The sequence below is a fragment of the Coturnix japonica genome, chromosome 9, assembly GCF_054131305.1.
Source record: "Coturnix japonica strain WE chromosome 9, WE-NBRP24, whole genome shotgun sequence".
NCBI lineage: Eukaryota > Metazoa > Chordata > Aves > Galliformes > Phasianidae > Coturnix > Coturnix japonica.
The window spans coordinates 29,717,712-29,744,678 of record NC_140671.1 but is presented as its reverse complement, the minus strand read 5'-3'; the positions used below and the strand labels follow the sequence as shown (position 1 = coordinate 29,744,678).

The following is a 26,967-nucleotide window of genomic DNA, read 5'->3' as shown; positions in this document are numbered from 1 at the left end:
AGTTCTCCACGCGCGCTGCTCGGTTCTCGGGAGGCGCCGCTTGACTACAAATCCCATCATGCAGCGCGCGCGGAGCCCCGCGGCGCGGGTCGGGCCCGCCAAGCCTCGCCTGAGGTGAACTGAGCGCGCCTCAGTGCTGAGGTGGGTGTATGTCAGTGTGTGTCCAATGGGGCGTTAGTTAAAACATCCAGTGTTAGATTGTGGGGCGAATTAACTCGCTTTAAGGGCTATGTGTGATTCTATGTGGGGACTCGGTGTGCCATCGGATAGTCCTAGAGCTCCAAAGGGCTCCACAGGCACCGCTTAGTGCTTAGAAAGACTAAAATGACCAAAAACTGAGGGAAAAGCCACAGCATGGCAGCTGCTGGCACTATGAATACCTGCCCAAAGCCAAACTCCTCATTGAGTGGTAAAAAAACAAAGATAACACAGTGCCTTTGTGCTGTGTAAAAGCAGTGTTGGCTGGACCACTAAACGCCTACATTGGGATGGTTGTGATGGTGTAAAGGTGAAAAAGTGTGTAAAATCTGACAGACTTCTTGTCAAATAGCACCTCCCTGTCCCAGAAGGCCTCGTGCTGTGTTTTTGGTTTATTATTTTCTATTTTCCTGCAGAAAACTGTAGTTTTTCTGTAAGTTCCAAGTACTGTGAGCTACTGGTCGTCTTCAACATGGCCTATGAGCAGCTCTGCCCCATGGATGTCTCATCCCAATAAGAGAGGAGACAGTGGAATTGGACTTCCTCAGAGTTAATTCCCAAAGCTGGGTGTTGGATGTAGGTCACTTGCTGGCTGAGTTTGAAATATGGCAGTTCTCACTACAAAGGAGAAGCCTCACATACCCTTTGTGTTCTATTCAGGTTGGAGAGAAGGAGACATAGCTCTGGATGCTGGAGATAAACGTCCTGCAAGGTCCTGGCTGCATTTTCCAGTCGTGTTGCATTTAATCTCTTTTTGCCCACTGGATGCCGCTGTTACACAGAAAGAGTCACACAGGCTGCAGGCTTCAGCCCCAGGCACCTCACCTAACGGGTATGCAGGGCAAAATACAGGCTGTTTGGGGGGGAAAACGGGGTGTCCAAGGTGTGTCTTCAGGTCATATATAGAATGCTTTCTCCAGCAGCTATGTCCTGCCTATTTTGCATGTTTAATACCAGAATTTGCATACATAAAGATTGCCTTGGAGAATTCTCTCCTTCAAAGCAAAGCCTGGAAATGGCACCTTTCCCTGGTTCATGCATTGCAAATCTGTGCTGAGGTTATGATTACGCCTTGTGGTAATGCCTTCAGAAGCAGCGACCTGAATAGAACACAAAGGGCTTCTACTTTGTAGTGAGAACTGCCATATTTCAAACTCAGCCAGAAAGTGACCTACATCCAACACCCAGCTTTGGGAATTAACTCTGAGGAAGTCCAATTCCACATCTAGGTCTCTCCTCTGAAGCAAATGGAAACACAGCCTAATAGAATCCACACCCAAGGGGAATCCCTCTTTGTTCCTTGCCAACAACTTTTAACACTGAAAAACTGCAATCCTGGAGAAGTTACGGCTTCAGGCCAACACAGACTTTAGGCTTGGAATCTTTGAGATTCTAAGAACTGAATGATTTCATTTTATCCTGAGCTTTGGCCTTTCGAAAACTAGTCTAAACAACAGGAGATTTGAAATAAACCAGGAGTCTTCTCAAAGCAAATGGATGTCTATGTTAAAAGGTCCGTGTCTGTCCTGGGATGCCATCTGTATCCAATAAACCTAAGGGTAAATAAGGCAACTGATAAATAACAGGCAAAGCACAAGTCCAGCTTTGTGTGACATACAGGGGTGTAAATCTGCTAACTTGAATTTGGTGGAGATTTTCCAGCTTTAAAATGGTGTAATTAACAGCAGTGTAGTATAATTGGCCTGTGATCATTAAATAAATTATTCAGGCAAGCAAGACCAAGGCAGCGATATTGTTTGTAACGTTTTGCAGTGGGTATTTGAAAAACTGATTGGAACTGGTAGTTTCTGTTGACAAAGTACACAAAGACTCATCTGTGCCAGATTCTGTGTTGCTATTACATGGTTATTTTCACAAATACAAATGAAGTGTAAAATAATACTGAGAAGCACATAGCATTCTGATCCCATCGAAGCTGAAACAGAATGGAAGAAATGTGTTGTGCTTCCATTCTTTTGCTATGAACCAATGGACATGAGAGGGTACTTAAAGGTGGCTCTTGGCCTGACTTCCACCCCACCCACTTCAGCATACAAATACACCTAGGAGCAAGAGAGAAAGCTGCATGATAAAAACAGGCATATGGTCATTCAGTTCAATTACTAAATCTATTTCTAGCCTTAAAGTTAGAGGATTCCCAAATCAGAAATGTTTTTTTAACATTTTTTTGTCACGCTGGATGAATATGGCATATGGAATTCTGCAATGGAAGTCTGTCCGTGCTGCTATAATTAGCTAGCAATGGTGACAGCAGGCAGCTTTACCTCCTTATTATCCTAAGATTCTCAGTGCTATATTATGGCATGAATTTCTATCACATCAGAATGCTAATGCTTGAGAAAGCTTGTGAGCTCAGCATCCTGCAGCATCAACGTAGCCTTCAATATCCCAAAGTGATCCCAAGTGTGACTGCAGTGAAGTCAGTGGGATTACATCAGCGATGAAACAAGATTTTTGCCTTCTTTTCATAGCCACAGAGTAGAGAAGGAAGCTAATCTTCCATTTTTCCTGCTTCTGCATTTACTTGAGTGACTTATACATGTACCTGGGATCAAGTTCTACGTGGCTGTAGGAGAATATTTGGCATTGAACCTCCCTGCAAGGGGAACAAGGATTTTATGCTTCTCTGGCTGTACTTAGTATGCTGTGTACACAATCTCTGTATGAAATAGCCAGATTTGCAGCAGGAGAATTAAACCCTCTCATAAAATTCTGTCACTTTTTAAAAGTAAACACATGAAAAGCAAGCGCACCCTTTCAATCCTTAACAAAAGCAGGCAGACCTTTGCAGGTCCAGGTTTAGAGATCACTGCAAACTTCAGCTTTGCTCATGCAGTGTCTGCAAACCCAGGCCATGAAATCCTACTGCTGGTGCAGACACTGGGGAACTTGTTGGAAGGGATATTACATCTTTGCTACAGGACCATCTGAGCAGGCAGATGAGTAAGGAAAGATGGGAGCAACTGGAAGGGTTTCAGAGGTAAAAAGCTTGAGTATTATCCTAACCATCCAATGTTGTGTTCCTTGTAGTATTCAGCAGCGCACCTTTGTGCCCACCATTACCAGTTCTTCATCACTGGGAGAAGAGAACCTTGAATTTGTATGCACCGAAAGGGCTTTTCCCTTTTCTAAATCATATAAACAGAGCCTGGAGAGCTGCTTTCTGTGAGGTTTGTTACTTGGTGTTATATAAGAATGAGAGCTTGTGTGATTATAATTGCTTCTTGAGGTTGAGCTTACAGGCAGCGCTGGCTAGAACATGCATTTTCGTGCAAGAGCCAAGTGCCTGCATGCCAAATGGGCTGTTTGTGTGTACAGCCACAGGATCTGTGAAAGTAACAGGCACTTGTGCAGATTTTATCTCCAAATATGGCCTCTGTTATTATAGCAGGGAGGAAACAGGCAATAGTACTTTGATTCTTTCATGCTGGTCAGACAAGTAGAGCTGGAAATACAGGCAGGTAACAAGTTCTGATGTTTAGAGGTCTTTCTCTAAGTGGTTTAATATCAGCTTGTTGGCTGTGGAACTCTCCTGTATACTAAACCACAGTTGAGGTGTGATTGGCCATGGCCTCAAGGAGCTTAACCCCAAGAAGATAACCAAGATAGCTGGGCCAGCATGCCAGACTGAGGCAAAAAATATGAAAAATACACTATGAGAAATGGCCCCAGTGGTTCCCTATGGTTCCTTCTAGTGCACCCTAATTAGGTGCTGTCATTTCTTGTTACAGGAAGGAAGGAATGGTTCAGCTTTCCTACCCCTTCATGTTGGAGAGGCTGAGATGAAAGCTGCCCTTGAGAGCTATTTAAGGCTCTCATTTGCTAAATGTCTGTATCCCTCACTTCTAATACACTGGACACCTACTCATCCATTATCTGGGCTCTGATACTTTGAGTGTGTCTACCTGGATATCAATTGCAAGACCCAAAAGGATTTAGGGTTACAGTGTACTGCTTAGTTGCATAAAAAGGGTTGTGGACCCTTCTAGTTTGACAGGTAGGTTTATAAATACAGCTGTGAGACTGCTGCCATTACACAATGAAGCCTCCCCTCTGTATCCTATTAGCACAAAGGTACATTTCTGACAGGCTTTATTTTTTTTTCAGGCTTCTTGGCAGCATTTACATAACCTGGTTGAAAACACTCCTGCAGCCAATTAGATGCTTGCTCTGAAATCCAAAGCTCTGATTAAAATGATGGACCTTTCCAGGGCTGTAATACCTGCACAGATGGTTAATATGCATGGTTTGCTCTCCAGGGGAAAAAAGTGGCATTTTTTTTATTGCAAGTACCTACAGTCTGAGCTTTCCAATGGGAAGTGCTGTTTTGTTCAGATTATTATTTGAAAGCCATCATCAGATTAGAGGAGGCGAAAGGAGATGATCAGATAATCCCTGAGGCACAAAGGGGTTTGATATGGATTTCAAGAGCGCTGTGGTCACTTCTGAGTGTCACTTTTTGAGAGTCACTTTGTGAGCACGAGCGAGAATCAAACCCTTTTGCTGGGCCACAGTTTCCCTGGTTCTGTATTTGGTGCAGGAATACGGAATTAAAACTGTAACTGAGTTTCGTACAATGGTAGAATTAGTTAAAAGTGATATATTGGAGTGAGTGGTGGAAGCTCTCAGATTGGCATTCCCTAATTCAGGATTTTAACCTTTTCCAGAGTCCTCTCTGTCAAAACCTCAGGAATCCCCAGCGTTTCTCAGGCAGGAACCAGCACATGAGGAAGTAATTAATGAGAACAGGGGAGGAAAAGGGAAAAAAAAGAATGTGCTGAATAGAGGCAAAGCTGAGACTCAAATCCTTCTTTCCCCAGGCTGCCTTCTCAGTCCTCAAGATGCAGACAAAAGACATTCCAGCTCCTGACAAACAGCCTGGGGAGATGCTGAAGCATCCAACAGCCCCACAGGACATTCCTGACTTCGGCAGTGGACTGAAGGCTGATGTGCAGCGTGGGTGGAGTTCAGAACTGAGGATACCTGAATCAGCAGTAAGATATCTCTGGTACTGTGTCAAATGATCTGGAAGGCATAGGTTGAGTTTGCACCATGTTAGAGGGATTCTGGTTTTCAGAAAGACCACTAAACATCAGCTATTTTGTGTTGGCATTCATGCTGGCATTCACCTCGAAAGATATATCAACTCCATTGAAAATGCTTGAAAAGAATAACTTTAAAAACATAGTTGTTTTGGATAACTCATAACCTTACAGGATGCTGCACCTCTGTATCCCCATCTGCAGATTATGGAAACATTCTGCTATTTCCCAGCAGTACCACAAAGCTCCTTTGATTAACGTTTATAAAACAGTTCCTGACTCTTAGATGGAAATTGCTGCTGAAGCATTAATTGTGATGATTTTTGCTTATTCTCCAGATGCCTGAAACGTGAAACTTGGCAGAACTCCAGAGGAAGCGTCCTTGTGAGCTCAGATAAGGGACGAGCCAACCTGGCAGCTGGGCTGCTGGTGCAGGCAAGATTCATTACAAACCTGGGGGCTTCAGCTGAGCTCAGCACACAGCTGTGCTGTGCAGGAGGGCTGTTCTCTCATGCTCTTGTCCAGCTGAGCATCATCACCTGCCTGGGTGAAGTAGGTCGGATTCTGCCAGAATAGAGCAGCTCACATAGAATCGTAGCACCAGTTGAGTTGGAAGGGACATTTAAAGGTCATCATTCCAAGCAATGAACAGGGATGTGTAGTGCTAGATCAGGGTGCTCAGAGTCCCAGCCAGCCTACCCTTAAAAGCCTTAAGGTTAGGAGGGTGTTTCCCTTGTTAACTGTTGTTAAATGCCAGTGTCCCTCCCAATATCAACAAGTGCCCACCACGTAGGCTTTGGGCTCCTCGGCTTGTTTATAAAGGGGAGGGGAAAGCAAACACGTGGAAGCAGTTGGTCGTTCCAGTTGCTCCTGGGTGGGAGCAGAAATGCCGGCTTTACTGTTCGCAGTGGGCTCGGCAGGCAGCTGGGAGAAGGCGGAAGGGCCGAGGGCTCCACGCCGACTTTGGGGGCAGCGAGGGTACTCTCAGCCCCGGGACCGCCGCTTCCTCCCGGCCCCCCCGGCAGCCGCAGGCGGGGAGGGAAGCAGAGGGGAGGGAGCAGCAGCGCTCCTCATCCCACGGCTTATTTTTTCCGGTCGGTGCTGGAGAGGGGGAGGTGGGACAGTCCTCCCCTCCTCCTTCTGCAGCACATGGGAAGCAAAAGTTTCTCTGCTGCTGCTCCTCCTCCTCCTGGTCCCCTTCCACCGGTTCCCCCCGGCCCGGACCCCGCCGCGGTTCGCAGCTGAAGGATGCGGCGCTGCTCGAACGGCGTTGGGCTGCGCTGCGCTCCGCTAGGCGATGAGGAATAAACCGCTTTGGGAGCATCTTCCGCTTCTCCAGGGGCTGGGGAAGAGTGAAGGCGAGACTTGGATTGAATCTTGCAGAGAGTAACCTGAGGGATCTGTAGATTTCTGGAGCAAAGGAGCTGTCTGGGGGAGAAAAAAGAATCAGATGCTTTAGCAGCGCCAGGGAGGCAGCGCTGCATCGCTTTGCTTCAGCCTCACCATGGGCACGGGCATGTGTTCGAGGAGGCAGAAGGGGCTCCTGCAGACTGGGTTTTGCCTACTGGCAGTGGCGTGCCTGGGCTCGGGAGCTTTCCTGTACCACCACTTGCAGCAGAAGGTGAGGAGTGCCGAAGCCCTTGCCCAGAAATACAAACAGCAGCAGGAAGCGCTGTCTGCCCAGCTCCAAGGTGAGTGAGCGGCTGCGTGTGCCTGCTGAGCTTCCTTTGCTCCAGCACAGCCCAGTGGATGAGTGGGGGGCCTTTGTGGAGTGAGGTTCATCTTTTGGCTTGGAAGAGCTCTAAGATGATGCTGTGCCCTGTTTCTCCTCTCCCAGCTTTGCATCCTGGAGTTAAATGGCCTCGAGGCTGAATTGCTGCACACAGCAGCATTTTACTTGAGTGGGGAGTGCAGCATCTCACCCGTTCTGCTTCTCTCTGTAGTTCTCTTTGACCATAAAGGATAACCCTGTATCATTCTAAATGTGGAACAGGAAAAACGCAAACAGGACCTGTGTAGGCAGACTGTGAGACCTGACTGCTCTCTGGATCCAGAAAGTGAATAAAGGGGTCCATCAGTAGATTTTTATCATCATATCATCTCATCTGTTTCCTTTGCAAGGAAACAAACCCGTTGTCATCTTCTCTAGTGATGTTTGGGGCTGTTTGAATGCCTGAAAAAAGGGAAAAAAACATAAAACAGGGAAAGGTGATGAATGGGCTTTTCCAAGCTCCCTTACCAGGAACATGCTGGTGAGCAATGAGGGCAAGAAAACCCAATCATCTGGTGAGAGCTGCTGGAAAGGAAGCATGGTGTATATTCCCACCAGTCTGCCTTGCTTACAGAACTGTCTGCCTGGGGGAGAATGATGCTGTAGCCTGTGGGCATGTTCCTGTGGGGAAGGCTGAGGATGCATTATGCTGTTCCATTGCTGAACTCTCTTCTTCTGCAGATCTGCACGCTTAAGACTTCCTGCCCAGCCATGCCGGAGCTGCACTGCCAGCAAATCTCGCTGGGTTTGAGCTCCAGAGGGCTTTGTTGAACTCATTCCTGGGTAGATATCCACACTTTAGTAGCCAGTGGTTGTGTGTAGTGCAGGACGATGGGTTATTGTAGAGTGCCCACAGCATGGCTCATATATGGACGTGATGCTGGCATGTGGAGCCTGTGCTCTGAGGTCAGGGCACTCATTTAGGGCTGTTTTTTCTCGGAGTGAGCAGGATTAGATTATGGCTTTTAAATCCAGAGCTCTTCCTGGGACTGAAACCAAACACAGGGTATCTGTTATGGCCTCTGTTCACACACAAAGTGACATTGTTTCTATCAGCTGCATGGCTGGAAATACTCTGGGTTTGCAGCTCAGGATAGTTGGGCTCTGGGTTAAACCTTTTCAGGTGGTTTTGTGTGCAGTGTTGTGATGCCAGCTGAGCACTGGGCATAAGCTTCCTGGGCTGTGCATTTCTACCTGTAAATTCAGGAAGGAAGGTGTGATGTGTGTGCTGGGGTGGTCTGAGGTTTTTGGTTTGTTTGATTTGAAAGTTTCCTTGGGATACAATGTTGTGAATTGATCTAGCAAGTATATGGGCTTACTGCAGTTATCTTAGTTTGCTTCCATTTCTTCTTACTCTGTTGTGAGGCATTCAGACACCTGCAGCTCCTGATGTGCTGCACAGCCCCAGCTACTGCAGTCTCCTCCTGCATCCCATGTTTGAGATGCAGACACCAACAGAGCAGGAGCTGGCCCACATTCCTTTCTGGTATGTCAGCATCTCTTGCCCTGGAGGGGAGCTGGCTCCTTAAGGAACAAGCTGACAGCAGCAGCCTCAGGGAACCCCACTTCTGTTGGCCGCAGCCAACTGCGGAGACAGGCTCATAGTATTTTTCCTCTCAAAATATGTTTGAATAGCAGCGCTGTCGCCTGTTGCTGGGGTTTCTAACCCTCTGTGAGTCCTCCAATTCCTAAATACAGTTGTTGCCATGGATACACTTTGTATTTTCAGAAGCCACTTGTCCAACACTTTTAAGAGGCAAAGATATATTTCTTTCTATTTATTTTAAATGATGTGGGAGAGGTGCTTGGCAGGTAGGAGCGCACTGCATGCCTGGCTGTGGCTGAGAGCTCCAGGGGCTCTTGTGCCCCGTATCACCTTAGTGCATGGCTTCAACTATCTTCTGCATCTGATTCATCTTTCCAGCTCTGCTAAAAGAAGATCAGTTGTTATGAGATGGAATTTAGTGCTGTTTATTTACTATTCCTCATGCAATGTGCTCTGAGATCTCATAAAATGAGAACATGTTTGTGGAAGGCCCGGCCTGCTCTCCATTCCCAAAGGCAGGACGCTGCGTGGGATTTCATTGTTTCAGCAGTTCAAGTTCTGCATTTTTAGCTCATTTGTCAGCAGGTGACAGTGCTTTAGTGCTGAGTTCTGGCTGGATTCCAGCCTAGTTTTAGGCACCGATCACCCTCCATTCCCTCTTACGATTGCAAATTGTTAAAGACTTCCTGGCTTCCTGTCTGCTGTAGCTATAAGTGCCATTTTGGCGTGCTGAGCTGTTGCTGGGTCCCACTGCAGAGGTGAGCAGGAAGATGGCTTTATGCAGCAGCTGCTGAACTCTGCGAAGCTCAGTCCAACTTCTCTGGTTTGTGCAGACCTGGTGATATAGTGGGGAAGATGGCAGCTCCTCATCTGCTCACTGGAGATTACTTCAGGGGCAACTGCTTGGGTGTGATTTTCTGTCTCTGGGATGGCTCCTTGCTCTGGGGTTGAACTGAGCTTGTGTCACCATGAGGCCATGCTGGCAAGCCTGAAAAACAGTCCTCATCCCTGCAGTGACTGAAAGTGTACTCCAGGAAGAGCTGGCTGGTCTGTGTTGTAGTGCTGATGCTTGATTTCAGTCCAGGAAAAGTCACCACCTGGAAGTACTGAGGTTGCTCCTTGGGGGTCAATAGGATGCTGAGGTATTTGGATTCAGCTTGTGCTTTGAAGCTGGGCCCTGTGTCAGCTGCTGCCCTACCTGGCTGGGTTTTGCCTCCAGGTGGCTTCAGAAAGAACTGGACTACTGAATTACCAACATCATTAGGTCTCAACCCTTTATTATTCCTGGCTTGAATTATCCCTTTTCTCTTTCCTTAATTTGCTTAGTCTCACAGTTGTTGCTGGAGATGACTGTAAATAGCAACGGATCTGTTGCTGGTAAACCAGAGTATTGCAAATATCCCAACCTTGGACCCAGCCATTGTCATGATTTAGCTTAAAAGTCATTGAGTTAAACCAGCTGGGCTTTTTCTTTCCGGGCACAAGAGGCACTTCCAGCTGGGAAGGAAAACATCACTCATTGTGAGTCTCCTTAGTAAAGCTACCAGACTTGGATCTTCTGTGATCCAACAGAACACTCAAAACAGCAACTCCCCAAAGTTCTTGAAGGAAGTGGTGTGGGAGCACAGGCTGGGAGAGAGGCAAGTGTGCGTGCAAGATATTGGAGAGTATTTCTATCCACCACTACATTCAATGCTGTGTTGGGTTTGTGCACCCGGCGCTCCTGTCGCTGTGCTGTGATCAGTCTCTGCTCTCTCCTTGCTCTGCCTGCAGGTTTGCTGAAGGCTTGGCAGTTATTTAAAGTGAGAAACAGCCAACTCACTCTGACATCTGGGTTTTGCTTCACTTGCAGGGAGTCTGAAGGCTAAAACCCACACATGGTTATGAGATGTGACTGGTGCTGGGCTGCCATTTATCAGTGAATAGCTGTGAACTTCATAGTTGCCTGTTTGCAGAAGTGGAAGCTGAGGAGATGGGTGGCTAGAATTCCCTTCTCAGAGAGAAATGAGTGAGGTGGCAGCAAGATGCTTTTCTATGGGTGGTTTTTGTTTTCCTTCAGGGTCTGCAGAGGCGCAAGATCTGCTGGTGGTAAGGTAGGGAGGACTAATCTGATCTAAGTTTGTTCCTCAGCCTTGCAATTTCTGGTTGGTCTGCAGTATTGTTTATGAAAGAGTCCTGGCCTGACTTCTAGGATGTGAGTGGATATTGTTTTATGTGTGATGATATCACTCCCCTTGGTTCATTTTCCTGGACACTGTGCAGCACCCATGGTGTGATTTGTCCCAGAGTCCTTGGCTTTGGAGGTAAGGTTTTACTGCCCTGCTGTCTGAATTGCCTGGAGCTTCATGCTGTTATGTGGCAGTCTCTGCACAGAGGGGTTGGAGTAGCTTCTGGTTTCATCTGAGTGCTGCGGCTCAGGGATTGCTCTTTGTTAGCACTCAGGCATCAGAGTGCATTAAAATCATCATCCATCAGGAGGCTTCTCTGGCACTTCCATTTGTCATGTGGCTGATGCACAAAGCAGCCTCGTCCTTCTATCTTCTTGCTCCTCTGTGCAGAGCACAGATGCTCTTTTGTGTCTAATGGGAGAGTGGGCTTCTGGCACACTCTTCCTTAATGTCCTTGAGGGCCAGTTAATGGTTGGGATGGAGAAGGGGAGAAAACATCTCTCTTGCATGCTGCTGGTGCGAGCAGAAAACTTGGCAGTCTCTGGTTATCTTAATCCTCATATTGGACTTGGCCTATGAATGCATAGTATAGCCACTGGCCACTATATCCAGCTCACAGCTTGAGTTCTTAAGTAAAACCTGAGTGCAGAGACTGGAAAAGCTGTGAAGCCCATTTGAAACAAAAGTGACCTATTGTTCGTGTCTGATTGCTTGGGCACTTGCTGGCCTGCTCTGTGGGAGGAATTGAGGTCCAGCTGTGTCCCTGTGTGCAGAATAATGTCTGGGAAGAAATGTCAGGGTTTATCTCATGCTCTACCTCTTTCTGCTTCCCCAGTTGTGTATGAGCACAGATCCCGACTGGAGCGATCCTTGCAGAAGGAGCGAGGGGAGCACAAAAAGACAAAGGAAGGTAAGCCACTGGTATGAGTGGTGGAGCAGCAGCCAGCCAACCCTCCATCTGTGGGTAGATGCATGTGTGGCATCCAGAGGCACTTTTTGCCTTCAGCACTGTGTGTGTGTGTTGCTAAACACCAGGTGAGGCACATCAATAGAATGTGCATAGGGAATAGCAAGCTGACTTGTGTACTGCCTGTGAGCTGGGAGGTGGGTTCTGTTCTCTCATGTCCCTGTCAATATTCTCAGTCTAATCCGTGAGTGATGGCACCCATGATTTGGTGTCTGGGCACTCTAGAATAGATAGCTATATCTGGCATTAGACTGCTTTCTTCTTGGAAATAGTAAACTTCTTAAAAGTGATCTGAAGATGCTGAGCTCTACAAGGGCTTGTTGACAATATTAGCATCTTTGCACTTTGTGATATGTGGATGCTACAGACTGATGCATATTCTAAAGCTGATGTACAAGATTAAATGTTCACAGATGAGTCTTTGTAAATCCCTGCTCATTTAACTGTCTTCCATTTCTAGATTTTTTAGTGTACAAATTAGAAGCTCAGGAAGCTCTCAACAAGGAGAAGGTAGGTACAGTTTATTCCTCAGGGTATGCATGTGTATTTGCATGGACGTGTGTAAGAATGGTGAAGACTTTTTTTAGTACTGCCATGCTTATAAGGCTGGGATGCTGTCTTGAAGGTGATATGACAAGTGCATATGGTACTTCTATCTTGCAAGGCTGTTGGTGTTGGAAGATCTCTTGCACCTTAGGGAGAGACTGTGTTGTGCCAGAGCTATTGTGCTTATTCTCTTGTGCAATAGCACGGTGGAAGGCTTGATTGTCAGCTGTTGGTGTAGCTGTTTTCATGGTACAGAGGAGTCCTGGGTGAGCTGAATTCAACATACACTGTGGGGGGCATGGAGAACAAAGGCCATGAGCAAAACCTATCCAGTTTCTTCTCCAGGGCTAGGCAAATGATTTCTACTGGCCTGTGAGTGGCAAAGGTGACAGGGAAATGTTGAAGAGTGTCTTCAGGATGTTCAGTGTACTCATTACTGTTCTAGGACAAAGTGACGTGTTCATACTTGGCTAATCTTTTGGCTTTTCTGATACCTAAGTGGCACTGTTGACTCATTTATCTATTTATTTTTCCCTAGCAAGACTCTATGAACAGATATGGGGCCCTCAGTTCCCAGCATAAGATCCTGAAGGTAAGATTCTGGTCTGATTCCAGTACTCACTGTGTGCTGCAAGTTAGAAAGTGCCCTGGAAGGCAGGTCTGGGCTGTTCCTTACCACAGATGCCTGGGACAGACCGTGGGCTTCCTGCAGCTAGTGCCAGCCCAGAGGGAGGAGGCCACGCTGTGGTGTTGATTCACGTTCTTTCCTGCCTATTCAGGTTAATGGGAGTTTTCCTATTTGTTCTGTTGGACTTTGCATCAGATTACAGCCTTGGTGTATACCTCGTTTCAATGGCGGTCTTTGTGCAGCTTATCAGGCAGTAGTTTTGTTGTTCAGCACGTTCTTTTCTGTGTTTCTTACTGTGAAAATGGGCCTCTTTGCTACCATTTGCCCTATTAGGATAGGAGAATGTGTTTGAGGACACGTAAGCAGCTCAGATAGGGGTTGTTCATAGTGTTTTGTATCTTATGTACTCTACCTGAACGGTATCATAACAATAAAATTGGGTTCTGTTAGCACAGTGCAACTATGGTCTGTCATTGCTGGTGACTTCTGTAATGTCTAAAGTTGGATTGTTCCCAGCCCAGTGGTGACTTAGTGCTGGGGCTCAGAGAGCAGGCTGGCTTCCAGCAGCACTGTGCACCACTGAGCAGAGCTGGACACCCAGCTGCCTGCTTTTGGATCCCAGCCCTGGGAGGAGCACAGCTCTCCTGGGCATTATCCAGCACTGCAGACTCTGGGAACACTTCAGTCATTTTCATCCTCATAGCAACTACAACTCGAGCAGCATGGTCCAGCTTGCTTCTCTCATGGGGACGGTGAGAGCACTTCATCCTGGTTCCCTTTCTCTTCTTGCTTCCTTTTATTAGAATAAATTCTTCATCTATTTTGTAACTGCATCTACAGCTGCTGAAAGATGGGCCCTTGGGACTGAGGTCTGGTGGATTGCAGCTTCTTCCCTGGAAATGCTGCATTCAACTCAGCTTGTAGCTAGCTATGGGGCTGTGAATAATGTTTATTTTTGGAGCACAGGTGAAAAATGCTTCCCACATGGATTATCCTCTTCACAGGAGATGCTGCTGCCGACTCTATCGCTATTGAGGAAGCAAAAATGGGTGATTGAGGATGTTCAGCATCGAATAGAAGCAACTAGCCCTGTTAAGGTGAAGGTCCCAGATGTGACCAAAGACTTCCATGAAGCCTCATCAGCATATCTGGCTTTTGTGTTTGTGGCCACTGATGCTGCACATGGCAGGCTTGGTCATGGTTTGCATCCATGGATAGCTCTGTAGCCTCCAGTTGCCTTTTTGCTGCTTAGGGAAAAGGGATCATGCTTACTTGACTCCTGTGGTGTCATTCTGATCTGTAGTGAAGTTACCTGTGTCTGATTAATGTCTGCAACAGGCAGACTGATCTCAGGGGCTTGGCTCTGTCCAAAAATAGCAGCTGGAGCAGTTGCCTGCTGGGGCCAGATTTCATCTCCTTATAACTCCTTTTGCCCTCTTGAGTGGAAATGGATTTTTCTTCTTTTTTTAGCATCTTTCTGCCTCTTAGCGCTCCCAGAATATACAGGCAAGGAGGCGGGTGGCTTTAAACAAAGAATTGTTCACATGAGCTTCCTGAATCTGCAGGAACCTGGAAACTTGCAGCGAGGTGTGCCCTTCCTTTGCTTGTAGGCAAAGCATTCAACCACTGATCCTATTTTTGTATGATGTACCATACATGGGAATGAAGATGCTCTGGGTGCTTAACAAACTAGACCAGGACCAGGTGCTCTGTGATGGAGCTGTAAGTACCTACAGTCTCTGAAAGCAAGAGCTGGAATCTTTTTAGTTCTCTATCTTTCTTCCTGATCCTGTGATCTGCTGAACCCAACACCCTCTTTGTTCTCTTGCTGGGACCTTTCCTTACAGAAGGCTTTTTATTCCATATTGCATTTATTTTTGGAGCACAGTTATTTCTTTTCTTTTTAGCTGAGGATAATTGCTGCAGGGGAGAATGCCCAGGACACAGACACTTTGTTTTAGTGGGGATAAATGCCAGCATCAATAGCATCTAAATTAAAAAAGGAGAGGGAAAGAAAGGAAAGAAGACATTTGTTTCATGGGAAGCAATTGAAATTGCTGCTTGAGTTCTGAGGAGCTGCTGTGTGGAAAGGCCAGGGTTCACCTGTGAGCCAATCCATCTGCATATGTAATCGGTGTTGACAAACTGCATGTGGAAGTGTCTCTGGGTTACCATGGGAACTTGAAAGGAGGTGAATTCTGGTTCAGTGGGTCTCAGCAAAAGGATGTCTCGGTGTGTTGTGTTCCTGGGCTCAGCTGAGGTGAGAGGAGGAGGTAGAAGTGCATTGGAAAGCTGTTATCAGATGAGTTCTGGCCTGCTTCAAATGTGGTCTGTGGTCTTGTGAGGGAGTGGAAGTGTTCTTGGCTGTGTCCCAGAGTCTGCATCTCTCTGTCTCTGAAGCACTGGATTTGCTCACACACTTGTTTCATTTTAGTGGCTTCTGAGGAGACTTCTGTTCAGTTTATTTGGCATTTTACATCCCTCCTACACTACAAGAATGCTTTATTTATTTATTTTGTGTCTGGGATGTTTAGTTACTGTATTGGAGTAACCAGAGGCTCTTCTGCCTCCCCAGGCAACTCATTAAACAGAGGCACTCGAGTAACACTTGACAACAGTTAAATTAATTTTCTCCTTCTTTGTTGTACTGACTGTGATGCTGCTTTCTGTATTCAGAACCAGCATGAAGATGTCAAGAAACAGCTGATTGACCTGCAGCTGCAGCACAATAGCTTGAAACTTGAACATCGTAAGACACTGGAGACCCATAGCCAGAAGTATGCCCAGCTCCAGCAGGAGAAGGATACTGAAGTCACAAATTTGCAAGGTGAGTATGATGGAGAGCCAAGGAAACACTAGGCAGGGAAAAGGCTGAAGATCTGTGCTAGGGAGAAGGCAATAATTGATCTTCAGACCTCACAAAAGATCTTCAGGCACTGTAGGAAGACCTACATGAGAGAGCGTGCAGTGCTAGCCCTAAGCACAAGTAAACTAGACCTAAATATGTGATTCAATCTCTCTTCTTGAAATATGCAGCCGCCAATGGAGTAAGAAAATGAATTCTGCCACAGGAAAGAATAACACTCAGAAAAGCAATGTGAAGACAGAAGTTAGTCAGGAAGGTCAGCTTAAGGCTGAGATATATTAATATTCTCTGCCTGTTTTAATAGGCAGCTGTTTATTTCATCCTATCTCTTTTCTGTGCTTTAAGCTCGAAGATGGCTACTAACTCTTCCCTAAAGAGAAAGTACTGATGACTGTGGCATACAAAAGAGCAAGGAATTCTCTTGAGAGGTGACAGACACAGAACTAGCAGCGTTACTAATACCTCATTTCCTTTCCTTGTGTTCCATAAATGCTTTCTATTTATAATGTGTCCCAAGGAGAGGTGATGGAAGATGTGCCTCTGTCAGCACGTAGAATAAAGAACGAGAGACAGATCTGAGTAGAGGACATTGTTCCAAGCTGTTAGAGTGGAACTGAGGAATGTGTGATAGGTTCAGTTATGAAAAGGAAACCTTTGCCCCAGGTGTGCTGGAAGAAGGCAGAAGCCCTCAGGGAAACATGAGGGGCTGTTTTTTTAGTAGTGGATCTAGGTTCGGTAGCTCCTCATGGTCATCCAGCTTGCTTTGGAGCTTTGGGTAGCTTTCATGCTGCTGACAAAGCTATCTATACACATGTGATGCAGGCTGTGGGGATGGTGCTGTTGTGGTGTCCCTGCCCTGTTCTTCTAAATCCCTCCTTCTGGAAGTGGTTTTTGATTGCTAATTAACAAGATATAAGCATATGCTCTTGCCAAGCCTGCTGAAGCTTCCTGATTCTGCTAACAGGAGCCTTTTAAATCCTGTTTGCATCTTCCCCCTCCTGCTGCATCATGATCTATTTTCTCCCCTACCTTGTAAAAATTGCCATCTATTTATGCTGTGTTTCACACCCCAGCACAGCCTGTCCTCTGCTGCTCCCCCACTCTCATTTTACACTTTCCATTTTTCCCTGCACAACCTGTTCTGAAGGCAGAGGGTTGGGTTTGATCACTGCTGAGCTTGTGTTACAGATAAATGGACCCCATTGTTACAATTGAAACTTTTGTCCTACTGATGCCATTGATTAAAACCCCCCAGTGATGTCATTCGGAGCAAGACTTCACTTTTCTGCCTCTTATCTTGGCACGAAGGTTTTGACTTCCAGGTTCTGAACATGCTTTGAGGACCCAGATGTGACTGAGACATTGGCTCAGTGAAACTGCTTCATCTCTCCTACAGCAGAGAGGCCTCTGCTTCTCTTGAAGGCTGAGGGAAGTCTACACCACAGCCAGAGAACTTAGCACTAGCAGTCCTGGAGCCTTCTTTGTTCCTGCTGTTGTTAACAGCCTTCACCATAAGGGAAGAACACAGCACACAACCTCAATGACACTGTCCTGTCCCAGGGATGGATGTTTAAGAAAGCTATACCACTGTAATAACAGCTCAGCCACTGTTGAGCTGCAGTCAAGCATATGATTTGGCCTGCAGCGCAGTCCTGTTATGGAGAAAACTTCCCTTCTTGTCAGGGCAGATGCACCAATGCCTCTTTGCAGAGAAATCACTGTGTGCACAGTTATGGTGATATTTTGAGAGAGCTTCAGGCTCTGAAATAAGGCTGACTTTTTTTTTTGATGCTGTCTTTCTTTTTATTGGAGGGTACACAATAATCTGCAAGGCACTGAAACAGAAGTTTATTGTGTCTTGTCACTGAAGCACTAAGCATGCAAAGAGCTTGAAAGGACCCAGTTTGGGAGCTGCAAGGCACAATCTTGCTACTTAACAGTACGGGAGCAAGCATCCCTGGGGACTAAGTTGTCCTGTTTGCTTTCTGTATGTTGCCTGCGTGGTTTTGTTCTGCTTGCGTTGTCCTTTCAAGGCACAGCTTGTCTGTGCGGCTGGAGGGAAGCTCTGTGTTGAATCTGCAGGGTGGATTCAGGAGCTCTGAGGTTTCAGAGGAATTTATGGTAAGGAAGAGAGACTGTGATTGCAGAAACAGCTCCTTACATAAATGTGTTCTTCTCTTGCAGATACAGTCTTTAAACTTAGAGAAGAGAGCAAACTCCTCCGCAAGGCCCACCAAGAAGTTCACTCTCAGCTACTTAACGCCCAGGTAATGGACAGAGGGGCACCTAGGGCCATGTGGGGCAGCCATACACTGGGGCCTTTGTGCACCATGAAACGTTCTCTAAATAATAAATCTACTTAGCAGCTCTATTCCTTCATGGGAGCTGCCTATGACAGTGCTAGAGGAGTAGAATAGGGGCTTTTTGGACAAGTAAAATTCTCCAACCTGGAATCTGTCCCGGTAGCTGAAAATAGAGATATGCAAATAATCATGAACCAGCTTATTCTCAACCCTGGGATGCCTCCTGTCACTTACTTACATCTCAAATTCTTCCACCATAAATGATGACAAATTGCCTCTGCTTATGCCTGTGAAATTAACTGCAGAGTGACACATCAGTGCAGAAATGCCTTGACTAACTTGCTGGGAATACAATCAGGAAGTGTCTCCTTCCATGTCTGCTTTTGAAGCGTTACTAGAGGGTCAGATATTGAAAAGATTTGGAAAATCTTTGTAAATAAGACGTCACAGCTCCATAGCAGAGGTGCTGGAGGGAGGCTTTGTATCTGGAGGCCAGAGGTGCAGGTGGTAGCAGTGTTAGCAGAAGAGCACAGAGTCCAGTTGACATGGTGTTGTGCTCATGCTCTGAAGATTGTGTGAGCCTTTCCAGCACCCTGCAGAAGTTCTGTCCCCGCTCAGTGCTGCTCACTCCTGCTGAGTGCCATTGCATTGGGCACAGCTGGTAGGACCGATCTGAATTACTGTGCTGTATTAGAGAAAGCAATCAGCACATCAAGTGTGCAAACTTGCACATACTCTGAGTAGTATATAAAAAAAAAACTTGGCTGGAGGTGTTAAGACTGCCAAGCTGAGTGCTTGCAGGCTGCAGAACACGATGGCAGCTTCTGTGCTGCCAGCCTTAATGCATGGCCCCTCTTCAGCCCTGTGACCAATGGGAACAGCAGTTTGCAAGGAGCAGCTTACTGTCATTTCTTGCCAAAAGTGGAAGTGAGCAAAGAGTAAAAGGATTTGCTCAGAGAGTGGGAGACAGAGCTCAGCTCCTTGCTCTGAAGGTACCAGACGGTTGTGTTATAAAGCCATGCTCCAGCCATCTGTTTGCTCTGCTATTACTGCTTCCTTGGGAAGCAGTAGGGCTTGATCCAATGAGTTCAGGAAGCACTTTGGAGCTTTTTTGACAAGGACCCTACTGTTAAATCCTACAGTTTTCTGTTCCATTTTCTGATCGTTTCTTTCAGGCATTTCATCAGTGTTTTATAACACCAAGGTGAAAGGAATCACGTTGCCTTTGTTGGGGCTGAATGCCACATGCCAGGGACCCCATGGGCACACAGCCTCTCCCATCACAGCTGGGCTTCATTGTGGTGCCTTTGTGCTGGGTCCTCTTGGTGCTCTGGCAGAGGATGGCCTACAGAGGAGCAATTTGCACTGTAGGTGCCACATACATCCTTCAGAGATACAAATGTGTTCCACAAGCCCTATCCACAGGACTGAGCCTGCAGTGGCTGTCACACCAACTGTTGTGCAAGGTAAAATGTGGCACAGGATAACAGAGCACAGTGCATACAGCTTGGGATGGGGTACCAGCAGCCCTCCAGCCCAGTCCTCTATGACACAAGGTTGCTCTGAATGGAAGCAGTCCCTTACCAGGGCTACACCCCCTGAACAGCTCTTGGCTTTCTTCTCTTTTCCTCGCTTGGTGGATCATTTTATTGGCTTTTTATTTTGTTTCAATGTTTGTCTTAAGGTCAAATTTCAGGGGGAAGAACTGAAATCAACAAAGCCTACTCAGGAATTAATTTCCTGCTAAACTTCCCTTGCTGCTTTTTCCTGCTCTGCCCAGTCCCTGCTCTGGTCCACTCCCAGGTACCTTGGCAAGCACATGAAAAGCTCTCTCTCCTCACTTCCCTATAAATAAGGGGGGTAGGAGTGGGGAGCTTTTCCTGGATGGCTTTTCCAAGTCCTACTTTTCAGGGTTGGAGCTGGAAGAAATAAGCTGCACTAGAGAGAAAAGTGTTTCATTTGGTGAATAGTCCAGGAGAATTGATTTTTCATTTGTCTCACAAAGTGAATTGAATTGTCAAGTGGAATTATGCCAATTGTGTTCATCTTGGAGGGGCTGACAGTATCTACAGTGAAATGCCTTCACAGAAGGAAAAAAAAGGCTGATGTGAATGTAGATGAGAAGCACAGGAGGAGAGGGAGCCTACGAGCCACAACAAGATATTTTTTTGTGCAAAAGCAGGGATTACATTAATGGCTTGAGCAGTAAATAGCATTGCTCAAAGAATTGCTGTTGCATGTCGCTTTTTCTAAGGTAAAAATGTGGAATAAAATAAGATGCAAGACTTACAAAGGGGGATACAGAATATCTGTGAGATCTGGAGGGAAAGCTGAAGACTAACTTGAGTTCTCCATTAACAGTAGTGGATCATCTCCAGTCCTATGGCTGTCTTTTTTCCAGCTTGTCCAAGCTGCACAACAGGCTGTGAGAACTCAGCAAGGAATTGTTCAGCCCTGTTATCATTATGTAAAGTTTCTCTTTATTTTTTTTTTTGCCCCCTCAGACCCAGATGGAGGAATTCAGACAGCTCAAGGAAGCTCTGCAGAAGATGCCAAGCTTCAAAGGAGGAGGAGGGAAGGGGCAGCAGCAGCACCAGGTGCTGAAGGAGCAGCCTCTGGATCCAGGCAACAGCCAACTGCAGCTCACAAGGCAGAAGGTGTGGTGGTACTGGGGAGCTGGGAGTTTTGGATGAACTGGGGGGAATAGTCCTTTCCTCTGGAGCTCACTCTTGTCCTTCCTACTCTGCAGGCTTTTCCAGTCAATCCAGAGAACCGCCCTGCAGGGAGCTCACTGGCATCACAGGTCTCTGGGGTTCGGAAGCAGGCAGATGGCCCTCTGCTGCGGGGCCAGAGCTCCAACAGCAACGATGGCCTCAGGTCCCAGGTGAACGTGCTCCTCACCCACCCGGCCCCACTGCAAGATGCCAATTCACCACCAGAGGCTCCGCCAGCCTGGCCAGCAGGACACGGGGATGGTCACATCATCCGATTCACCCGCACTGTGAACAGCCTGCCAAATGGAAACCCGGTATGTTCTGCAGACCTGGGGTTTGTTTTTGTCCCGAGAGCAGGCATTACAGCCTGGGCACTGAGCAGGCCTCCTGCGTTTGTCTCACTACACAAGGCTGTATAAGAAAAAAGAACAGCATTCATTTGTCTTGAAAAAGGAAACCAGTTCACTGGGGACTGGGTTTGCCTTCTGTGTTATCCTTGCTTGCTTCCTGTGGTCTGCACTGAAATAAGAAGAGATTCACATCTTAATTTAGGGCTGTGAACTACTATGGGAATGCTTAAGAGTTGCTGTACATTTTGTGGGTCTCTGTTAGGGAGCACAGTAAGGGACAATAATTGACAATGTGACAATCAACATATAATAATTACTGTAATTTCTCTCTAATTGCAACTTTTATTTTTAAGAGGTAGTTTTGCTGTCCCTTTTATATTGGCTACCCATGATAAGGCAAGCTTGGATCTCATAGGATTCAAATCTCTTCCTCTTGGCTGTGTGGAAGGAGGGTGACCTCTCATAGCAGGGGGTGGCTGGGCAGGGCTGTGGATTTGTTCTGGGCCACTTCTGAGTCTGTTGTTCTCTGGAAAAAATGTTCTGGCCCAAGTGCAAGGGGGGAGGTGTACAAGAATACAGTAAGATTAGGAGCTTGTGTGTATCCTGAAAGCATTTGTGTGCATTCTGTGCAGGACATGAACATGGTGATGCGCATTCAGGTGAGCAGCCATGAGGAAAGCCAAGCTCCTGGATTGTTACTGTCTGATCTGAAAAAACCTTCTGCTGCTGAGAAAACCCAGATGCCAGACAACCACCACTCAACAGGGAGCAAACCTGTGCAAATGCAGAGGTTGGTGATGCTCCCTTCTGCTCTCTAAGACCTGTCATCCTAAGACTTCTGTATTCAGAATGGGATAAAACAGCAATAGCTTGTGCCAGAAATGAGGACACAGTCAGAATCCCCCCTGGTGTTCTCCAGAGCTGCTCCTGGGCTAAACGGGGAGGGAAGCCATGGGGAGGGCAGCTGCCTTAAAAGGGCTTCCAGAGGAGGGTGTGATGGGGTCCTTCCAGTATTGGGATGGGCAATTCCCACAGTGCAGTTCTGATGTTACTGCATGTTCTGGGAGTCCAGACAGGGATCAGGATCCCATCATACTGTTTGCTGAACAGGCATGGGAGGAACTGCTTTCTGTCTCAGCAGTACTCACAGAAGACCAGGCTGCTTTGCAAAAGGAGGAAAATGTCTTTCAGAGGCTGTAATTCATCAAATTCTGGCCAAAATCCAAAAACTAACTCCAAAAATAGGGCTTCCTTATGTAATTTATTTGTCCCCAACTTCTGGTTTTCCTTCCAAACTGTCAGCCAGACTCCACTCGTGTCTTCTCTGCCCTGATTCTGTTTGTTCACTTAACCTGTAAACCTCTCGGGTCAGAGGTTGTTCTCTGAAGACGTCTGAAGATATTTCTTCAGAGTAATATCACTCTGCTTTAACAGGCAGCATTTGCAGGGGCACACAGTGACAGCACAGAGGTCGTGCTGCGTGGCCTGTCTTTGGCTGCTCTGAGTCTAGAAAAGATGTTGACACTTCTCTGTGAAGCACCGAATGCAAACATTGGCCATGTTTTGGCAAGTAACTTCTCAAAGGCAAAGAGTATGGTATGCTTTTCCTTTCCTGGATCTATCATCAAGAAATTATTGAGCAGCTGGAGGCTGTTGTTTAGACTGAGTGTTGTTTGTGGTATGAGCACATAAGCCAGCTTTTTCAGAAGGTATCAATGCCAAGAGTAACACTGAATCACAGAAGGGGCCGTGTGGCTGGTGCCAAGAACCCTTGTACAGGGTGGCTGAGACCAGCAGATTCCAGACAGACTCTCTTGACAGCCAGTTTGCGTGTTGATGGCTTTGTAACAGGGGAACCTGAGCTAAAGGCTGGGATTCTTACTGGGGGTTTGTGTGGTGGTAACGTGCTGGGTTCAAAAAGCTGCTAAAGCTGAGGTGTTACATTAGGACAGACTTCTGTGTGTGTTGCATGTTACATGTTGTTGTTTGCTGTCTTTAAATGGCATTTTGAAATATCTCCATATACTGAGGTGACAAGATGGGGTCTGTTCTGTTTTGTGCCTTTGGTGCAGCTGGAAGGACATAGTCAGCAAAGTGAATGCCCAGATGGATGATGTCCAAGTGCACAGTTATCCCAAGAGCCTTCACCTCAACCCCAGGCCTGGGCAAGAGACTCAGAAGGGCAGCTCACAGCCATCCGGTCAGAAGAGAGGGGCAGAGAATCAAATAGGTGATCAGGAAGGAGAGAAGGAAAGGACGGATAATGAAGAGCTCGAAATGGGTATGGTTTCTGTAATTATCCGCTGTACAGCACTAATGTATTGCCAGCCAAGGCTGGAAGTTAGAAAAGCTTTCTGCATGTGTTTAAAGGAAGACTTGTAGCTTCCACAGAGCTCTTGATATTGTCTGGGCAAAGCAATTAAATATTACAGCTACCCAAGCAGCGGGGGGCTCAAATGGGCTTTTGGGTACAGAAGTCCAGTCTGAGAATATTGCTGAAATGCTCTGCTGCTCTCAAAGGGCTTGAATGCAGAAGGGAGGGAAGCTGGGAACTGAGGCACTGGAAATGGTGATTTGCATCCTATAGACATTACGAGGGTTACCAGATAAGTCCATATCACTGTTCTCTTTTTGCCTTTAACCCAGAGACTGCGCTGATAACTATCCTTCTTCCTTGCAGATGCAGGAATGATTGAGAGGGAGAACTTGCATTCTCAGAAAGAGACTGTTGTTCAGGAGCCCATGGTAAGAAATACTGCTGTGCTGTTATCAGGATTCCTTCTTCTCAATAAAAACCCGCTGTTCCACTTTAGTAGGTGCTTTCCTAGAAGCTTTCCTAGAAGCAGCTCCCAACTCTTGTCTGCTTCTGGAGGGTTTTGGGGTTAAAACCATCAATTTGCTTGATTAAAGGTATGGCTGGTGAAGTGATGAGCCAACACTGGCACTGTCTTCTTGGATTTCAATGTGCTTCTTCATCTCAGTTCCCCCACTTAAAATAAAGCAAACAAACTTCAGCAGCAGGAATAATGTGGCTGGATGAGTATTTTTTCTGTACAGCTGAAGGAAGGTTATTTGCTGATGACTGACATGGGCACAGTGAACTGACAGGGCCAAATTCCCTTTAGAGGGCTGATACCACCTTGCCTCTTTCATATGGTGTGGTGGGAGGGTAACTGTCTTGGATCCAAGGCACTGGAGGAGGTTGAAGCTCAAGAGAAGTGTAAAAAGGAAACTACTGAATCTGTGGAAAGCAGCTGCTTGATGTTTGTAAAGCTGGTCAAATACAGAAGAGAAAACCTACTGATATAATTTCTGGGAAAGCAGTCAGCTGCAAAACAGCCCTGCAACTATTTTGCTGACAGTGAATTGATCTCCCAAGGAGAAACCAGCTCTAGAGAGAGAAACAAAGCCTGCAGCAAGATCCTTTTGTGCCTACTATATAGCTTCATTACCACTCAAACGAGAAGAGCCTGAACTGCCAAGAGCAGATGAAAGATTGAGATAGGACAAGAGAATGGGGAAAGGCAGGGGAATACTGCTAAGAGTAATCAGTGGTCTCTTCTGTGTGAACAATATTCCTGTACTCTTAATCATGTAGTGAGGATTCTTCCTCCTGAAATCTGTGTTGGCTCTGGGCAATAGCTTTTCCCAGCTGGTGAGGGTGGGCTCATCTTGGCCTCTGCATCCCATGTAGATGTATCTTGTCTGGTACTCACACGAGGTTTTTCTTGTGCAGATGCCAGATGATGCTGCAGATCCTGCCCAGGATCCCAATAACCAAGGCGAGGATGAGTTTGAGGAAGCTGAGCTGGAGAGACCTGACTTTGAAGAGAAGGTGGGAGGTTTGGAGAAGTTCAAGGAACCCAGCACAAAAGAAGAGTCTAAGGAGAAGCCGCTGAAGGTGACTGACACGAGGGCAGCCAACAGGGGGGCTAGGGAGAGACTGCCAGCTGTGAATGGAGGGATGCAGAGAGCTTAAGGGCTCAAAGGAAAACTGATCAATAATCCCATTGCAGGGATGGGGCAAGCAGGAGAAACCACTTAAGGATCATTGGGTCAGTACCAGAATTTGTTTTGGCCCTGTCCTTTCTGTCTGTTGAAGCCTTGTTGTTCCTGGGCACGTAGCAAACTTGACAGCAGTGACAAGGTGCAGGAGTCCTGACTCCTTGTTTGCCTGCTTGCAGGTGGAAGCCATTTATTTCATAAAGTGCTTCTTGCCATCTGAAGCCAGACTCTGCATCAGGGAAATGTTGGCTTGTTTTGACATGCAGCTGAGCGTTGCTTGTTTTAAAAAGGAGTGTTTTATCTGTCAGGCTCTAAAATCGTGATCAATAATGAAGTTAAAAAAATAAATCCAAGCCAATGTAATCAAGGAGGAGAACAAAGACCTCTACAGTGGGAGGGAAAGCACAGATGGATGTGGGCTTGTTACACTGCCTGGTTTCTGAGCTGTAGCCTGGTGTCTTCCAGACCTGAAGCACCAATGCCAGAGAGCTGCCTCCCTGCAGGGAATGGAAGTGGGTTAGAGCAGAGCTAATGATGTCTGACCTTCTGTATTTCCCAGGATGCTGGCAGACCTGTCAAGCCCAGGGAGGACCCAATGGATGACTATCAAGAAGATCAGGAACAAGAAATTGTATGACACCAAGGTTTCCCTTCTTTCCCTCTCTAGTGAAATTGTTACCTGAGTATGCTGGTAGCCAGGAGTTGAGCACAACTCAGCTTTTAGGCAAGCAGATGTGAGAACTGCTATCAGTTTTGTCTCTGCTCAATGGGATGAGTATCCAGAACAAACCTGGAACCCATATATCTATGGTCTCCAACAGCTCCACATCTTTCTTGTGTTAGGGACCCAGAGAATTGGAGTTCTTGTCCTTTGCAAGAACCTGGCTTGTGCACCGACTATCTGGACTTAAAGGTGCCAAGAGATGCTGTGCTGGCTGCTGCACATCTGGGTGGGATTTGTTACACTAGTTTTAAGTGTGATGGAGGTAGGATATCTTCTCATGCAACAAGCTGAGATGTTAAAATTGCACTGCAATGCTAGTTTATTCAGTGTTCTTTCAATGAACATGCCTACTTAACTCTACTTTTTGGTGAATTGCCAGCGTCATCTAAAGGTCCTGGGCAGAGCTGAATTATTCCCTGTTTTCCTGGGTTTCCTAAGCTGGGCTGGTATGGCATAACAGCTCTATTCAGAAGCAGCATGATACCGTCTGTTAGGGTCTGTTTTCCAGCTGGCCCTTGCTGATTTTCCTTCCTGGCTGTCCCTCTGCACCCAGGAGGACCATGGCGGTGAGGTAGATGACAACGATGACCTCGAACTTGTCCAAGAGCAGAAGAACCATGCAGGCATCCAGGGAGCTGTCGGCAAGAAGGATGACTACTACTGAGAGGTGCTGAAGATGGGTGCACTAGGAATGAGAGGACAGGAACTCCTCCCAGGGACTGGATGCTGTACTGTGCACAGCCCAGAACAAAGGCAGGAGGACATAGCTGCCTTGGCAGGCACTGAGCAGGGTGTTTGCAGGTATGCATCACATCTACGTGCATGGGGCCATTGCTGCCTCTCTGGTCATGGAATGTGCCCTCAGACTGTCTGAATGATTTTATATTGCTGCTTCTAAAAGAAGCACTTGTTGATTTATCAAGTTCTTGATCTTCTGGTTTTCCCCATCCCCTCCCTGGATAGAGAGTTTGTTTTTTTTACTGCCTGGGCAGGGGAGGGGTGAAGGACTACAAAAGGAGGGTATCTGAGCTGGTTCCTGGACTTAATCAACAGATTGCTAATACAAAAGAATCTGTCTTATAAAATATCTTTCTCAGTAGTGTTTCTTTAAAACATCC

General features: G+C 46.6%; 1 protein-coding gene and 1 long non-coding RNA gene across 3 annotated transcripts; both read left to right on the top strand.

The window, feature by feature from the left end:
- Nucleotides 1-6: 6 nt before the first annotated feature.
- On the top strand, nt 7-5,554 carry LOC146759896 (uncharacterized). The gene is made up of 3 exons (XR_014931859.1): nt 7-141; nt 859-1,030; nt 5,040-5,554. It is a non-coding gene; the product is annotated as an uncharacterized LOC146759896 (long non-coding RNA).
- A 792-nt stretch (nt 5,555-6,346) lies between these two features.
- Nucleotides 6,347-26,934, top strand: LOC107323286 (uncharacterized). Of its 2 annotated transcripts, none has more exons than XM_015882192.3 (14): nt 6,347-6,952; nt 11,582-11,656; nt 12,174-12,223; nt 12,798-12,851; nt 15,564-15,714; nt 17,938-18,020; nt 20,561-20,713; nt 20,806-21,084; nt 21,753-21,910; nt 23,193-23,401; nt 23,801-23,865; nt 24,857-25,021; nt 25,685-25,756; nt 26,403-26,934. In XM_015882192.3, exons 1-14 carry the CDS (start codon nt 6,766-6,768, stop codon nt 26,511-26,513), a joined length of 1,812 nt encoding a protein of 603 aa, XP_015737678.2. In that variant the 5' UTR covers nt 6,347-6,765; the 3' UTR covers nt 26,514-26,934. The 2 variants fall into 2 exon arrangements, with proteins under 2 accessions (XP_015737678.2, XP_015737679.2); XM_015882193.3 differs by having other exon boundaries at nt 25,685-25,769.
- The last annotated feature ends 33 nt before the right edge of the window (nt 26,935-26,967 follow it).

What these genes read in the sequence shown, in the direction of transcription:
- LOC107323286 (XM_015882192.3), top strand. Translation starts at nt 6,766, where the DNA reads ATGGGCACGGGCATGTGTTCGAGGAGGCAGAAGGGGCTCCTGCAGACT. An exon ending in GCCTGCCAAATGGAAACCCG is followed by an intron (nt 21,085 to 21,752) that starts GTATGTTCTGCA and finishes CATTCTGTGCAG; the next exon opens with GACATGAACATGGTGATGCG. An exon ending in AAGATCAGGAACAAGAAATT is followed by an intron (nt 25,757 to 26,402) that starts GTATGACACCAA and finishes CTCTGCACCCAG; the next exon opens with GAGGACCATGGCGGTGAGGT.